At 34.4% G+C, this 18,685-nt stretch overlaps 1 protein-coding gene across 2 annotated transcripts in view; it reads right to left on the bottom strand.

The window, feature by feature from the left end:
* Positions 1-18,670, bottom strand: part of LOC137403591 (cold shock domain-containing protein E1-like) — a 38,443-nt gene extending 19,773 nt beyond the window's left edge. Inside the window, exons 1-4 of one of the 2 annotated variants that reach the window (XM_068089553.1) lie at positions 18,584-18,670; positions 2,049-2,213; positions 1,723-1,944; positions 16-115 (exon numbers count right to left, since the gene is read on the bottom strand). In XM_068089553.1, the coding sequence (XP_067945654.1) occupies positions 16-115; positions 1,723-1,944; positions 2,049-2,126 (400 nt within the window). In that variant the 5' untranslated portion in view covers positions 2,127-2,213; positions 18,584-18,670. The remainder of the gene's footprint in view (positions 1-15; positions 116-1,722; positions 1,945-2,048; positions 2,214-18,583) is intronic. The other variant, XM_068089554.1, reaches the window with a different exon arrangement.
* Between the last annotated feature and the right edge of the window lie 15 nt (positions 18,671-18,685).

Genomic DNA, 18,685 nt, shown 5'->3' with positions numbered 1-18,685 from the left:
AAAAGGAAATCTTACCGCCACTAACGAGGGTGTTGACATCACTAACAACTTCACTGTAGTGAAAAAATAGATGACCTTCTTTCTGCACATCACTATCAATAAATCCATACGAGTGCTGCAACAAAGGCAACAATACACTGCAGCCATAAGCATTTTGAGCTCTGTTACAACAACATTTAACGTAAAAGAATGTTTATGACTACTTTTTTCATAACAATCAAGTTTTCAAATCTAACAACAAGGTTACACTAGACAAGTAATTAAATTACTATTAAATACCAACAAGTAATCGTTCATGGTTCTACTTAACTCCAGCTAATGAATCTTCACCTATTATAGCAGTATAGTCACTCTCCACTTGGCTATCTGAAAGGCTTGATCAACTACATCTTTCTCTTTTTGTTCAAAAAATTTGTAAAAATATGAATAAACCTAATTTCCATGTACACATTGCTGAATAATTCCAAGTTTATTGCATACTAGGTCTATCCATGTTTTTCATCCTCACTATAAGAATTTTTTTGGCTATACAATGTCAAGAAATATTTCTAAAATGTCTGTGCTGAATACATCGATATAATGAAGATGTCGATATACTATTCATTGAAATTCCTCCCACGATGCCTGAAAGAGATACGATGCTTGGCTCCCTCAGGTCAGTGTTATCTGTTATAAGTTATACTGAAAATGAAACAGGCAAGTAATAAAATTTTAGACTGACAAAGTTGAAGTTCAGTACAATACACAGTACCTACTGTACATAATTATGTTGCATTTTATTGCAGATCATGTACAGTGCTGTCAGAAATTATGAGACCACCCAATAATTCTCGCCTTTGTTCAACTTTGCACCTCTGCTGGCACCATATTAATTCATTCATTTGCCACATATTGTACATCATTAGATGCAGAAATTTCCCCTTGTTCTAGTAAAGTAAATCAGGAGTCTTTCATTCTTCTTTTACAGCATTGGTGATAGAATTAGTGTCATCAAGTTATCTGGCCTACCAAATATTAATGGGTAACCCCAGCAAATTGACAACCCCAACGGCCCTTTTCAGGGCCACCATCTATTTACAAGAATTGTTCAAATTATATTTCAGAAATATCAAAAGCTGAACGAGCTGAAAATTTAATAGAATTCAGTTACATATGCCTTTCGATTGAAATAAAAAATAAGTATAGATTGTTATGTGATGGAAATTTGCTTCATATTAATCAGTAAAAAATTCCGCATCTAATGGTATATGGTTTATGATAGTTTTTTGTAAAACTAAGTCAGTAAATCATTGCTACCACCAATTGTCTCTTAAAATGGTGGTCTCATAATTTCTGACGGCACTGTATGTATGTAAAATTTCGATGTTTTTTACCAGGGTGTTGTTTGCATAAAATATCCCTATGGCTTTTTAGACCCCCTATGACATTTTTACAATCTCATGGCGAGGGCCCTCTGTATTATAATAGCAGCTTCATCATCAATAGAAATATAAAAAAGGCTGTTAGCGTGTCATTTGTATAAAATCGGTGAAATTTCCATGTCGCCCTACCTAATCAAATTTTTCACGAATCATTCACGAAGTAAGACTTACTTTAATTATGAGCCCATTGTCTAAATTTATGATGCAGATCCTTGGGTTTTACAAAAGGCATCGGATTAATCAAGCATGTACAACAAGAGTGTGCCTATTACTGCTAGTTCCACCTGCAAATATCACCTACCAGCAGTTTCTCAACTACTCCCTTGTGACGCTGATTAACCGACCCGAGGTTGGCATGCTTCGCGTGGTGATGAGAACTATGTTGACTTAGAGCTGGACTGTCTCCTGAAGACGATAGTAAGGCGGAAGTTTGATAACCACGCCTGTCAATTGGGTGAGACGGTCGATTAGCGAGAGATGGATTCGCTACCACTGGGTTCAGTTGTTGCTTACACCCACTATCCTGCAAACAATTGGACAGCCTATTCAATCACTTAGCCACACAAATACATCTTAATCTCTAATAGAGAATCTCATGCATACACAAGAACCGTTAAAAAGTCTGACCTTGTGATAGTGGGCTTCCATATTGATATTGTTCTGATGAGGCAAGTGGTGTCTTGGTTGAATACTATTCAAAGCCATACTTTGTAATCTTATGTTTGTTGTAGTTTCTTATATTCACAATATTTTATTTGGTAGTAGATCTTAAATGTGGCCTCTTCGTTCTGTCTAAAAGTGAAAGCTCATAAGAAAAAGACAATTTCAAGGTCCTGCAAATGCTTTAAAGGTTGACAACAAAATTCAAATTACAGTTATTTGGTATCAAAAGATTCACCATTTCTTACTCTGTGGTGTTGTAGGCGCCACATATGTGGAAATGTGATTACAAGCTTTTACAAGCTCAAAAACGAAAAGCCGCCGTAGATTGGAATCTCATTATTTCGATGACGTAGCCATGAAATTTGGTTATCATCTTGTCAACTGATGTTCTCCCGTGAATTGAAAGGGCAATATAAAACTTATCGTAGCATTAGTTTATGACAAACACTTCGGGTGTTACCGAAGATCTCGTATCAAATATAGATGCTCACTACCTTACAGTTTTGTTTCGGCTTGGTCTAATCGTCAAGTCGTAATCTGATCATGTGACCCAATACTTCGCAAATAATTTCTGCAGCATTTTTCGATTATCACAGGTGACCAACAGGCTCGTCATGATTATCAGACAATGATATGTACTCCTTCAAGCTAAGCCTAAAAAATTAATCGAATGTTTACGGTAAGTAATAAGATATCAATGCTAAAAGAGACAGCATTACAATAACGATAAAATAGATGTGTAAGAACAATAGACATGGTTTTATTGAATGCGTGAAGTGTATTTGTGAAAATATTTCAACGAATGAGGTTGCATAAAAGTGTAAACAGAAACCATCCTGTAACAACTACGGCACATTTGAGCCATTTTGGAAAGAGAATCCAAACTACGGCAGTCTGGTGTGGCTGCGATTAACTGCTCGTTTTTGAGATTTTAAGAGCTTGTAATCACATTTCCACATATTTTGCACCTACAACACAACAGAGTAAGACATGGTGAATCTTTTCATATCAAATAACTAATGTGAATTTTGTTGCAAGTCAACCTTTAAACACTCTACAAAGATCAGCATTACCATCAGGTTTACTTGAGCCTAACGATACGCAGTGATTATCAGTCTGATATTAATTCGATTAGAGATTTTTTCGTAAATAGACAATTTCTTACGTAGAAATCGATTTAATTATATAAATGCCCTCAATCATTCCAAGCTGCCAAAAAACTCAAAAAACATTTGTGTAAGTTGTACATAAATGTACTGATTAAAACCTGTAACAAAAACATGTTAGAAATATATTACTAGGTAATAATTAGAAAAGGTGCATAAAGAAACAGGAATGAACAGGAATAACCAATAAAAACTATAACTGGTAGGTTTGTTCATTACCCTTTACGCTACCAGTTTAGACGAAGCTAATAGAAGACCACGCATAATGAGAAAACAGCGTCTATAAGAGGCGTGTTCTATTAATGTGTTGGTTTTGTTTTACTTTGAATCTTTTCAAAAGCGCAAGTGAAAAGATTGTTTTTACACCAACAAAAAAACTAACTTAGCATACAGAAAACACAGAGCTTGAATTGCTAGAACCAAATGTTGTCCTACTTTGCATGTGATATATGAGGACTCCAAAGTATGCCACGAACAAACACAACCCTTGCCATTTACTCATTTTCGTTAGTAAAAATAAACTGAGTGAGACACATTGTAGGGCCTATATTACACCTTCGCACCCATGGAAAGCAAACAGGTAAAAAAGCGAAACAAAAAAGTCAACATATTGTGAGCCGAAGCAAAATTTCTCCTAAAAGACCTTTCGCAACCTGAAATTTTCGTATGAAGACTCTTTCGTGAGAAGAGGGTTCCACCGTAGACAAATTAATCTTAAAAAAACTTATTTTAACCATTTTTAAACTGAACATTACAGTAGCCTAAGGTAGCCAACATTACGGTTATGACCTCAACATAAATCTAATAGAGGAGTGTAGTAACGTATCCTAACAAAAATCGAGAGACATAGAAAAATATATCAGGAACATGCTGTTTATTTTTAAGAATCGTAACATACAAACAATGAAATACAGCAAGGTACGGATGGCTAGACTACACTTGATTTGGTCAATTGCAAAAAGTTTGGTCGAAGTCCGAGGCATAAAAATCTGAAACTGAATAGTCAGCAATCAAAATCAGAAAAGTTCAAAAGCTGAAGCACTACATCTAAAATGACAAGCACATTTAGCAACATAAATTCAGTGTCGAAAATGTAAAATTTATTATCAATAAAAATGCACAGTAATTATATTAGCAACGAGAAGTGTTTCTTACCATTACCACTCGCCAAGCCCAGGGCTCCCAACATTTCCTACCTCTTACTTGTTGTAACACCTTTATACAATAACATATTAGCTATTAGGCTTATGAGCTTGTATAGCTTATCAATTGTTTTCACATAAAATAGCTGAAAGATCAAGGAAACAAGAGGAAACAACTACAGTGCATCCCAGGTTACAATTACCCTGCTATACGGTTGTTTCGCCTTACAATGTGGAACAAATGCTGTTTTATATCGCCATATGACATTTCTCCCCATACGACACAAGGTTGAAAAAAATTGATGAATCAGGTTTTTTTGGTTTGAACCGGTTTTAATGGTTTTAAACGAGTTTTTATAGTTTATATAATTTGACCAAAGTTTTGCAATTTCAAGTATAATTAACATCACTTACTATAGCTGCATATTTGAGTATTACACATACTTATGTGGAACCATCTGTTAATGTTGGTATTGTTGGAGTTGTTATAAGAAAAAGGAGAAAAAAAATGGAATTTCAGAATGAACCTTCAATAAAACATGAATGAAATAATACAGAACAGAAATCTTATAACATAAAGTGAATATATTACATACAGCTCGATAAATAAGAAAGAATTTTAATTCCAGTGATAATTGTGCGGTGGTGAAGAGCAGAGCATAAAAATCTACAATTGCTAATAATGAAGCAAAAAATTTGTAAATCCGTAAAGGCAGTAGTAGATACAATATGTGACTGAATATATACTTAGGTTCTGGTAATAAGATAAATAAACACAAGTTTCCCAGGTTTCTCTGTACCAGTCTATTTCTGACTTTTGAATGGACAAACCTTAATTTTGAAAATATCCACTCAATGCTAGCACTAGAGTTGATTTACGAAACACAAAAAAAAACGCGATAATCCAAATTCTAAAAATTCAACTACTTTAGCTTGGTCCCGCTAAATGAAATATTAGTTTGCAAACCTAAAGTTTTGCCCAAAAGGGTTTTATCGTTTCAATTTTTAATTATAAGCAATCCTTTCTCACTGGCCAGACTTGAGAAAGTTCTCATGCATTATTAGAGACGATGATGGCATTAGTATATTTCCCATATATACATTAGTATATATATGTATTAGTAAATACATATATATATATATATATATATATTAGTATATATATGTTTTCATATTTCACCAATAAAGGGATCACCATATCACTTGATCAAAGCAATTAAAAATAAAATTCACTGATCCACGGTTGTGCTAGGATTTCATGTAGATGCAACTTGAGCTCTACCATCACGTTACTAATATGTGCTAAATGAACTTTCACAGCTGATAATTACATGGAATTGCATTTCTACCTCACTGGAACCACTAAAATCTTAAAATATAGTGTTTTTCACACAAAAAATAATGAAAAAAAGGGTTTTTTTGCGGCTGGTTTAAACCGAGCCAACTCTGACATGACAATAAAAATTTCTCTCAAAATTTAAATTTGGCAGTCGTGCTGAATACGTCAGAATAACAAAGATATCAATACGTTATTAGCTGAAATCTATGCCAAAATGCCTGAAATAGATACGATGCTCACTCTCTCTCAGTTCAACGTTATTTATTATTAAGTTATTGTGAAAACGAAACCGAAAACAAAATTTTAGCCGATAACAAAGTCGAATAGGCTTAGCTTTAAAGCACATTAATTACATAAGCACTGGTTCAGCCTATTCAGGTTCTTCAATATCTTGGCTTTCAAATGAGCCATTGTTTGACATGGTGAGACAGACATTGGTTGGTGTTTATAGGATTTCCCCACATCTCTAACGCAGAAATGTTCAATGGTATAGGCTCAGAAATTGTGACATCACAATTTTCATATTCGTTGTTGTGTGCTCTTACCGCTTATCTTTATCGTTTACCGCTTAGATTTATCAACTACAATAATTATGCTAGTGGCAGGCGAAGGTAGGACAACTCCAGAGAACCAATGAAGATGACAAAGGAATCAGTGTCATTAGCTCTCCATGTAGAGATTATTTTAATGATAAATTACTCAGATTCCAAGCACCATACTATATTTTCCCGATGATATTATGCACTAGCCCTCTCTTTTTGTGATGTTGAGGGGCACGAAGGAGGCTAATTAATTTCAAGAATTGCGTGATCTCTGAGCTGAAGACTATGAGAGTTTAGACAATGACGTCACAGCTAGTTAGCTGTGGCGGCGGAAATGCCACGCCTCCAATCAGGGTTGGCTTGATATATATCGAAGATATATCAAGCCATAGATAGATATATATAGCTGATAGATATATATCGAAGATATATATCTATCAGCTATATGAGATATATCTTCGATAGATATATATCGAAGATATATATCTATCAGCGATATATATCGCTGATAGATATATTTTTGGGTCAAAAAATTGATACCTTTGAAAAATATCCATTTTATCATTCCGTTTTCACCTTACAACTATTGCTAACAGTCTAAAAAAGCTAAATAACATCTAAAATAATCCAATACTTGCATAGGGGCACATTATGCTTACCCAACACAGACAAACAAAGACAGCCAGTCCAAGGAAGTGACATTGGCTAGCCCAATTAATTAGTGTTCGAGTTGGGAAGAGTTTTTCAGATCTAAATTGTATTCCTTCATCCCAGTACTATCTCCCTAACCTGAATATCTCATGTTAAACTTATATTTTATTGCCTTATTGGAAAACCAGCCTGCTGAAAACCCTTCGAACGTCATAATCCATGATTTTGAATTGAACAATCTGACTCCCAGAAACAGAATTGTAAACACATTACACTGACTCACGGAGATGACAGATTAACTCATATCATTTTCTGTAAAAATCTTTCAATGAATAGCTTTAAAGGATTCTGGCTCAGTATAAAATCTATAAGATGATATAACTCTGACTGCTAGTGTTGAGTATGTGTTTTTATCGTGTGGACTGGTTCACAGCAAGTTGAGAAATTGTCTCGGTGTGGTGAAGGCTGGCAAGCTGGTGTTTGTTTACAAATACCTAAACTAGACAAGAGTAGGACATTACAACATACTTGGACTATCATAGTGTGTATTTACTATTTGCACTATTTTGTTTGCACTTTGCATTCATGTCATGATTTCCAATTTAATAGTTGACGAACATTTTCATATTTATAAGTATTATTATTATACTAGGCTTACAATAAATCAGGTTTTTGGTATTAAACATTGCTGACTGGTCCCATACAACCTATAAAATACATCAATCACAATGTAAACACCATACAAATTCAAACTAACTTCAATTTTTTTTCAAAAATATCATGATATTTATCAGTGATATGATATTTTTTTAAATATCGATATTTTTGCCAACCCTGCCTCCAATTGATAACATAGTACTGAGACACTAACTTTCACCCATTTCAAAATGTCACTAGGGTTACTTAACCACCTCAATTCTATTTTTCCATTTTTTACTTTGTTGGTGACTCCCATACATTGCATGGGACTTGCATGCAGTTTTCCTTTCCTATATGTTTAAAAAGATAACTCCAAAATTATATATAACATAATTGGTAAAATCTGTTGTTTGAATAATAATTAATATTTTAATTATTAATTAGAATTTAGACTTCTTTGCTAATTTAGACTTACATAAAAGTCCTCTATTCAATATTTATTTTTAGCACTAGTTCTAAGCTTCAAAAAGTGTAAAAAGAAATTCAGTTCAATGGAAGTGTATGCAAATTTTCTGAGCGCACGCCGCCACCGAGGTGAGGCTCTATTTAAAACGATGTTTACACGATTGTTTATACTCTTCTATGTTCTACTCAGCGTGATCTCGCAAGAGTGCAATCTACATTAAGTCCTAGGGCCACGTCACTGCAGGTCACAATTTAATCGATGTGATTTCATTACCTTTACCACCATGGTTGGTTAACAACCAGGTATGTTGTTAGTAGTCATTTCTGTTTTTGTTTAATTTTGTTGTAGAAGTCAATTGAATTAAATCAATCGTTGGGGTTGACTCACTGCGCTCTGTGATTGTTCAAAATAGAGAAGCCTACTGTAAATAACTTAATCTGCCTATAAGCTAGTATCATACAAAAAGTGATTAATTTAACTGTCCAATACACATGTATTCTATCTTTCATATACTGTAATTTATTCGAATATAATATAAATATTTAAATTTTTATACTTTTTCTTTTTTGATAATTAATTACTAAATAGCTGTGCCTCTCGGCGTTGCCCGGGTATTAAAAATCAGCTTATAAACAATGAAAAATGGTGAGATTTGCTTAACACTTGCTGGCAAGCAACTCGCCAGCAAGTGGCAGGCCATTGCCAAGTAGCCTGGCACATTGCCATAGGAAAGTTCCACCAACCTAGTTAGTAAGCTTCAACCCTTTGGCTGGGTAAAAGCTCGGCAAAAACACCCAACAGTCGAGTAATTAATTTTTCAAAATTTAATAAAATCGATATTTTATGAACATGCATAGCTCAAATCTTAAATTTATTTCTATGAACATAAACATTCTGTACATAAACATTCCTTTACATACCTACTACTACAAAATAAAAATACAACCATGTGCAATTGTCTCTGTATGAAATGCTTTGAAGCATTTCTTTCGGTAGAGTCCTACACTATAACGTAGCAGTGCAGCTACCATAACGATCCTTTTAATTTGTATATTCCAAGTATGATAAAAGTCCAAAAGGTTTACATCACTTCTATCATCTGAATTATTTTTATTCTGATCAGACAAAAAATCACTAACGATCGCAGAATCAAATAATCTTTTATTTTACTGTTTTGAAAGTCGAGCCGATGTTGACTGGTTTTTCCAACTTTTATTCTTTTCCAAGGGGGGCATTAGCCTTTAGCACAAAGCAACGCCTCTCAGATATCGTTTCATATTGGAAATCATTGACTAATATCTTGTTGATGATATTTAAAACTTACTAGTGTTCATATCCTTTGTTTAACATTACTAGGCGACAGCTTTATAATCGTCTACCGAAAGCGACATAAATGTCGTTTCCCCACGCAACCGGTAAATGTCATTTTGGTCGTTTCCCCAGCCAAAGGGTTAAATACCGGTAGGCAACGACATTGCATCAGCATTGATGCCCAGCTAGGGTATTCTAACAATAGCTATAGCCAAAATGCAGACAAACATACGACACAGACACATACTTTGAGAAATATATATATATACAGTGAAACTCGGATAACTCAAACTTCAAGGGACCGAGCAAAAGTGTTCGAATTATCAGAGTGTTCAAGTTATCAGAGCACTGTCACAAGTCCATGTATTTACTTATTTATTAGTAGATACATGAACATATACAAACTATAATATAAATCAAAAGCACAAATGGCTTGTTTCAAATTAAATGCTTCTAATGTAAAGTTTAAAACGTTTTTATCAAAAAGTATAGAGATTTTTCTATCACTTGAGATTGGTTTGTTGTTTGAGGTGATGTTATTGCCAGGACGTTTTTTAGATTGACATTGGCAAAACTTGATCGTTGCTGAAATGCTCAAAGAAAAGACAACTTTTTCTTTTGAGCGTTTTACCCACGATCAATTTTGCCGATTTTTCTTGAAGTTTTTGCAAAGATTACCTTACTTTACCTGGGATTCGTTAAGAGCAACACTCCGAGGCAGTTCAATTAAAAGTTTTACGAGGTTTTACGGTACATTGTATATCACTCACGCTTTTTGAATGGATACTTATTGAATGTACACACGTATTTTGTGTTTAGGTCAAACGATGAATAGTTTTTTTAGCTAAGACAACGTATACGTTTGATTACAACATTTTTTAAGACGTTTTAAACATTCAACATTCCGACGTTAATTCAACACGGAATCAACGTCGGAAAACTATTCATCACGGGCTAGCCGGGTCACGCGCTCAAGGATTTTCGCCACGCACATGCAAAACAAAAACAACATGCTGTTTTTGTTTTGTATATGCGTGGCGAAAATCCTTGCGCCCGTGACCCGGCTAACCCGTGCTAATCATCGTATAGCAGGATAAATCAAATTTCACCAAACCTTTAGAACAGTCGATGACAAAAATATTTTGCCGATGGAGGTAATAACGACGCTTATGAATTACGAAAAGTTGAGGTTTACCTCTATGGCTCGGAATAAAGTGATTTTCTAAAGCGATAGCAACCGTTTCGGTAGCCGTTGGGCAAAAAACAGTTCGTTATAACAGTGTTGAATTCGAGTTATATAGAGCCATTTATCATTGCGTGGGAACGGACCAAGCAAATCCAGTCGAGTTAACCATGTGTTCGCTATATCCGAGGGCGAGTTATCCATGTTTCACTGTATATAGACTAGCTGTGCTACCCAGCATTGCCTGGGTAATAAAAAAGGCTTTGGACAGAAAATTTGATTTGTATTTAACCTATAACAAAATTTGCCATTCTAAACTTTTGAACTACATATCATGAGAGGAGTGTTTTGTGTAGTTGAAATAAATTGACCCTTTCACAGGCAAGTTTTTTGCGCTATTTGAGACCCCCTGGGCAATATAATTTTTCAAAAATTGATTTTTTAAAATCCCTGATACATTCTTATTTATGATATTGTAAACATGTATTATGTGTTTATGATACAGGTAAATACAAATAAACGTGTTTCAAGTCAATTCTTCTCATAATTGTGTCTCTAACTATGGTACTTTTGGAAGCATTTGCCCTTGCAGAGGCCTGATTATTAGTATATAAATTTATGATAGTAGTCCAGGCACTAGCATCACTGCCACCTCAATGAGTATAAAAAGCTGTTACTAGCTCTTCATCACTTTCACTCGCAGATTCCGATGCAAAATCACTCCAGTCACAATCTGAACCAGATTCACTGTCATTATTAGTTCTGGCTACTAACTCTAAAAAGTTATCGCAATCAGCTGATATCATCCTATTACTGCTAGCAGTAACACTACTACTCCTTGCAGCATCACAGACGTGGGTTATTTGTCTGGAGGGCGCCATGGCACTAAAAGAAAGTTTTTGCACTCTGGGAAAACATTCAGAAAGCAGAAACAAGCTACAAACAAAATTACTAATTTTATTTAAAGTTTTTATTTCGGATTTTTCATTCGTTTAATATTGCAAAAATGATTGGTTTTTTCTTCTCAAAAGGGCTTATTTTTTCTTTTTCAACAAATACCAATATATTTCAGTTTACTAGCAGTAAAAATTTTAACAGAAAAAGGCAATAAGCCAACCAAAAATCGATTTTAAAAAAAAGTTCCTGCGGCGACAAAATAGTCACTTTGCCCATTGTAGTCAGTATCGCAAAACGACAATAATGTCGCTCTGATTGCAAAAGGGTTAAAAGATAAAATAAAACAACTGTAAAGGTTTTAAAACTTTGTCAAACAACTGTAACTTTCAAGCTGTTAGCCAAGCACATTGCCAATGGAAAATTCTAGTAAGCTGCTTAATAAGATAAGCTTCTAATGGCGGTAAGCCATGACTTTGTGTCTGCATTGTTGTCCAGCTACAACTATTCTAATATTTGCTAAAGCCGGACAATCAATCCTACAAACATGACAAACTTTGAGAAATATATATACAGACGGTCCCCAACCTACGAACGAGTTACGTTCCGAACGAGTTACGTTCCGAACGATTGTTCGTACGGTGAATTTGTTCTCAAGTTGCTTCAGTGCTATATTTTGTATTATAATTTATGTTTAAGGCCTATATAAGTATATTGAAGGTTTATATATAAGTATGTTTAAGGCTTGTATAAGTAACCTGTATTGGTTTGTACAGAAAATAATATTTAATAATATGGAGAAAATACTTTGTTGGACGCCGGGCCATGACACTGCATTTCTTATTAATTGTATGTTTTGTCCTTTTTTATTATATCGTTGTGCTATCACTTATCGTTGTTGTCTTTTTTTGTATGTGTTGTCATTTTATTATATTGTTGTTTCACTCGTTATGCTATTGTTATATCGGATATCCCGTCATAACGCTATCACTTATCGTCACTTATATTGTTGTCATACTGACGCGCCAGCGGTCCTATTTATTCACCTTGTTAACCGGTGTTCTTACTGTTTGCTGTTAGACGGAATGGTTGATATTATTGTATATAAAGGAGCACGCTCATTTAGTTGAGCAGAGCAGATAGCCGTACACTCCTCAGCTAGTGAAATTTCCTACGCTAATAAAAAGCTGAATGAAACTACACGCACTCTCTTCTCTTTATTTATTAGTCTAGATCGTGCCAAGTAAAGGCCGGCAAGTCCCTTTACAATATGTACAGTAAAAAAAAGGTGCTTTGCGCACTGGAGATACGTTCACGCACTTATGCACTGCAACAAATTGGCAGAGGAAGGTGGTTGTTGGGCGGCGCTTCTGAGTAGTGCCTCTTTCTGTCGGTAATACCGTCGGCATTAGCGGCGGATATACGTGCAGACCTGTTCGTATGTACTGTTGTTATGTACCGTATTCGCAACTCGAATTTTCGTAAGTAGGGGACCGTCTGTATAGACTAGAAATTCCCCTGTCATACAGCCCATGACCAAAGTGATAATGGAAAAAAAAGGGTACTGATGGTTGAGAAATGCAATATTAGCAGTCAAATGGCACTGCAGTGCAATAGGATAACTGCAATGGTAGCTGTAATGTACTGGGTGTTATTATGTACAACAGCAATAATGAAAGGAAAAGATTATATGTTTATATCTCTCCCCCGCAATAGGAAAAACGCAATATTAGAAGTAAAATGTACTGATATTATTAGAATAACCAATATTATTAATATAGTAATACAGTAATAATAGAAAACCAATGCACAATTTTGTTTACATATCAAAATGTCATAGCTAACAATATCAAAAAGTTGTGCTATTTATATGGATTTTTAGAAAATCTATTTAAAGAATAGAGAAAGCATAATATTATTATGCTTTATTAGTTATCTTGAGGTGTTGACTGATGTTCTAAAAAAAGAATCAAGGAGATTGACCCACTAGAAGCTGAGATATAGCCAGCCAAACACAGGTCTACCTAATAAAGAATTAGAGGAAAACCCTTCGCAAATCCCGAAAACTGTGACGTATAAAATCGACTTAATGGTCATGTGTCAGAGTTGCACACCCTTACCGCCGTAATGTATAATGATTGTTTTGGCTACGAGATGTGAAACGCTTCTCGCGATACTAAATAATTTACAGACTAGCTCTGGTTTCTCCGAAAAATCAACCAAACATTGTGTGGTAAAGGCATTTGTCCACAACCCCGCCGTGATTTTTCAAAGCAGAATAGCAGATTTTGACTATTGTGCTTCAAATTTTAACTCCATCTCCACGGATATGCTCCGAAGATCATCTGTTCAACGAACGGCGCGTGTATAGTCTATATGCGATATCCGCGAGTTGCAGTTTGTTTAGAATAAGAAATAGGAATGGGATTGTTTGTTCCTTCATCATTTTTCTACTGTGTATCTACTGCAGCATTCTTCTACTGTGTATTTACTGCAGAATTCAGTTGATTTTCATGATTATCGTCACTATTAACAGACTGTAAGTTCACTACAGCCATAATCTTAAAAAGACTAACTTGACCGTGCTGCTCTTGCTATAAGAAAAGAAAACGATTACTTTTGATTTGATTTTTCTATTGATCTATTATCTTATCTATGATTATTTTTTTCTGATTTATATAATAATCATAATGCATATTATACAAAATAATAATATAACTGCGTATAGAATAAATGATGTAACTAATATAACTTGTAGAAAATTCCAAATGATAACCGAGATTGATGATTGATTTAATTGATTCCATTTATTAGCTATAGTTAAAAAAAATCTGAACAACGCTAAAGATGAGTCTGAATAGGGAAGCTAAGTAGAAGAACAACAAAACTGAGCTGAACTAGCAAGATAGCCAAATATTGTGAAATAATAGATGCGTGTAATTATTTTATGCTAAAACTAATCTACACGTCTGAGGGACTGGTTCGGAATTCTAAGAGCGATGATTGTTAGGCCTAATTTGATTGTTCTATACTTCCAGGGATTAGACTAATAAAAACGCCGTGATTGTTATAGGAGAGCGCATTAGTTGGCTTAATTGACCAATGGCACACAAGTCGATTTTATACGTCATATATTGATGATTACCAAAACACTTAATTTTTGGTAGACCTGTGTTTGGCTGGCTATATCTCAGCTTCTGGTTGGTCGATCTCCTTGATTCTTTTTTTAGAACATCAGTCAACACCTCAAGATGAATAATAAAGCATAATAATATTATGCTTTCTCTATTCTTTAACAAAACTATTTAGAAACATCATCACTAACATCGGTCACTATATACTTCGATCTTGTAAATTCGAATGCTTATTCTTATAATTAAATCTTATAAAATCGTATAATTATTCTTATCCCACGACCAAACAAGCGGAGCGAAGTGTGGGAGTTTTTTATGATAAATGCATGTGCACGCAACTTACGAAAATTATTCATCAACAATGAGACGAACCCTCGTCAAGAAATTTCATCAACAAATTTAAGCATCGTTTTGTAAAGTCGTTAAAGTATAATAACGATACAAAACACATTTAAACCTATTTAAATATGTTACCAAGTCTTTGTAAACCGTCGGTATTATCTTAAAACTTACCCATCTGATCGGATTATACACAAATAGACAGATTAATTTCAACGAAAATCACCACAAAACACTTGAAAAGCTTGGTTTAATAAAAGTTAAGACCGAAATTTGAAACGCCGAGGGACAGATAATAGAACGATGAAGTCTTGCGCATTTTACGAAAAAATAACGAGCGCTTTTCACCGGTCTATAGCATTGTCGAATTGCCGAAGGTTTGGCAATTAACATAGGAGTACAAAAATCGTTTCATTTTTGCTGATTTCAAATTTTTCATTTTCATTTGCCGACACATTTGAATACTTTCCCATTCTAACTGATGTCCAACGCAGTTTAAGTAAAGCAAATGACGATGATATTTTTTAACGTTTCTTATGAGATTATTACAATAATTAATTTTAAGTTTGGATGACTACAGAACAATGACTACGTAGTACAGACTTTCTAAAAATCTAACGCAGTGTAAGTAAAGGCGTGACGATATTTTTTCTAACGGTTCTAATGAGACTGTTGCAATAATTAATTATAAGTTTGGATGACTACAGGACAATGACTACGTAGTACAGATTTTCTAAAAATCTATATAAATATCACAACTTCGTGATATTGTTAGCTATGCCGTTTTGAAATGTAAACAAAATTGTGCATTGGTTTTTTATTATTACTATATAAATAATATTGGTTATTCTAATAATATCAGTGCATTTTACTTCTAATATTGGCCAATATTGTATTTTTTTTTTGCAGGAGAGATATAAAAATATAATCTTTTCCTCTCATTATTGCTATTTGTTGTATATAATAACACCCAGTACATTACAGCTACCATTGCAGTTATCCTATTTGACTGCTAATATTGCATTTCTCAACCATCAGTACCCTTTCTTTTTTCCAATTTCACTTTGGTCGTGGGCTGTATGACAGTGGAATTTCTAGTATATAATTAAATATTGTAATAATCTCATACGAATCGTTAGAAAAATTATCATCGTCATTTCTTTTACTTTCACTGCTTTGGACATCAGTTGGAATACCAAAGTACTCTTTATAGGTGTCCAAAATGTCAGTTACTTTGAAATCGACAAAAAAGAAATTAACTTTTCAGTACTTCTACGTTAATTACAGAAACCTTCTGCAATTGGACCATGCTATAGACTGAGCAAAGGTGCACGGTTTTTTCGTGAAATGTGCACGACTTAATGGTTCTATTCTCTGTCGCTCGGCGTTTCTTTCGCCGTTCTTAACTTTGATAAAAAATACGGCTTGTCAAGTTTTAACAACGATTTTAGGCCGAATTAATCTGTCTATGTATAATCCAATCAGATAGGTAAGGTTTAGGAAATTTTCTACAAATAATAAAGACTTGGTAACATATTTAAATAGGTTTATATATGATTTGTATCATTATTATACTTAAACGACTCCATTGAAAAATTGTTAAATTTGTTGATGAGATTTCAGTACAAGGGTTTGCGACGGCCGTTGATGAATAATTTTCCCGAGTTGTGTGCACATATGCATTTACCATAAATCTCCCAAACAATCGCTTCGCTAGTGTTTGGTCGTGGGATTTGCTATTAATCAAGTTATTAATCATTTCTGTATGGAACAAACAATGCCATCATATAAATCTATGTGATAATAATTACTATAAACGTTTAAAATGAACGAAAGGATGAAAAAAGTAAACTCTAACAATCACCCGAAATCTGTTAACCCAAAACATGTGTTTGTATTGGTCGGGCGTCAGCACGATCCCCGGGCATTGTTGATTATCTAGAATGGTAGTTTATTATTGGCGCTCTCTGGGTTTAAGAGCACCGATTGTCACAGAAAAGCGCAGCCTCAATGGCAGCGAAAGGGATCGACGACCCAAGGCTAAATGTTAACTATGACATCATATTGTGGGAACCACAACCAAGTGTTTTTTTATTGCAGGACATACTTTTGACAACCTTTTTTTCAGTTCTATTATTTTTTGGGTATTGAATATAGGCTCATTTGAAAGCCAAGACTCTGATGTACTGAAATATATGATAAAAGTACTTTAGGTAATTTATGCGATTAGTAAGAAAAATTCATTAAAGTTAAATTCAAGGTTTATGTTATATACTTGTCTCGAAGGTAAGGACTCTCTACGGTATGCACTGCACATAGGACATTGTATGTCCATTTTGCAGATCGTAACTATTAAAAACACTAAAGTTGCTGTAGGTAACTATAGTTAGTAAGGTTAACATACCATTTTGTTACTAATTTTCAAAATGTACAGTATGTATATAAAACTTTTGTTTTCACCAGGGGTGTCGGCATTAGATAATGACTATGGGTTTCTATAGCCTTCCATATGACAGTTTTGCCTTACGATGCCAACAATGGAACGAATTAATGTCATATGATGAGGGTTCGCAGTGCAACCAAAGTATTTTGTTTACAAAATTATTATTTTTTGTACAAATTTAGCTGTCAGTACTAAATTTGTACAGAAAACTTTTACACACTATGAGACAAAAACTGTAAACCATATGATAATAATAACATAACGTTTAGCATAGTCATAATGTGATCCAACTCCTTTATACAGTGTATTGGTGTTGTGGAGAGGCTTTTTTGGGCAATCATATGTTGTGATACATTAATCTTTTCTTTGAATGAATTGAACTAATAATATCAATCCGCAGCAGACAGATAGTGAGTCTCCTGCTTCTCATGGTTGCCTCTGAATATTTAGGATAGGCCTTACCACGTTGCACCAATTGTGATAGCTCAAAAAATTTAAGACTGAAACGTTTGCAAAAAGTCTAACAATCAGACTAGAATAATCAGTTCCTTAACTTAATACAAACTTGCTTGGAAGGATATTAACCAACATTTCCCTTTTCAAAAGCTGTTTGTTTACAAGCAAAGTAAATGCATTCAAGAAAACAGCTGTCAACTGCAAAACGCTTCAGTAGAGTGTTATGATAGATCAGCTTTATTTGAAACAAGAGTCAATTAGAATATTATCCGTGTAAAGCATAAGTAATTCATGCATTCATTCTTCTTTGCGTTATGAAAGTGTCGCCATGGAAGCTAGTAAATATTGCAGGCCTATCTCGAGAACGAGACTTGCAAAAGTCGGCGAAACCAACAATCTTTCGTAACACTGAGTGCCGAAAGAAGATGACCTCATCAGTTTGCTCCGTCGGTGGGAAGTCGAGTTGACAGGGTTGGAATTGGGCCGAGGTCTATATACAACCAACGCATGATGGAAACACATAAGACAATATCACCGTTGGACCCAGTTAAAATTGCTTTTGCAGTTCTACCTTTATCTTATCCGTCAGAGATTCGCGGAGTTAGACAAAATAGAGCTAATTTACAGTTGAGCTTTTGTTCGTGTTCAAAAGCGTAACATAAATAATACAGCTTTATGTATCCAACAGTTAAAATGGTCTTTTTAATAAGGAGAATGTATTGTTGATCAAAAATCATATCGGAACTGATAACAGAGCAATAATTCAAAGCACTTCTATCCACAGCAAAACTTACTCTTGTATCTTTTATTCACAGTACCCCAATGGTAGCCGCCATCTCAACCACAAACGCCACTGCTTCTGACTGAATCACCGTTTGAATGTTACCTATTGTTAT

The sequence above is a fragment of the Watersipora subatra genome, chromosome 9 (assembly GCF_963576615.1).
Source record: "Watersipora subatra chromosome 9, tzWatSuba1.1, whole genome shotgun sequence".
Taxonomy (NCBI): domain Eukaryota; kingdom Metazoa; phylum Bryozoa; class Gymnolaemata; order Cheilostomatida; family Watersiporidae; genus Watersipora; species Watersipora subatra.
The sequence above is the reverse complement of the archived record's forward strand: the minus strand, read 5'-3'. Positions and strand labels throughout refer to the sequence as shown.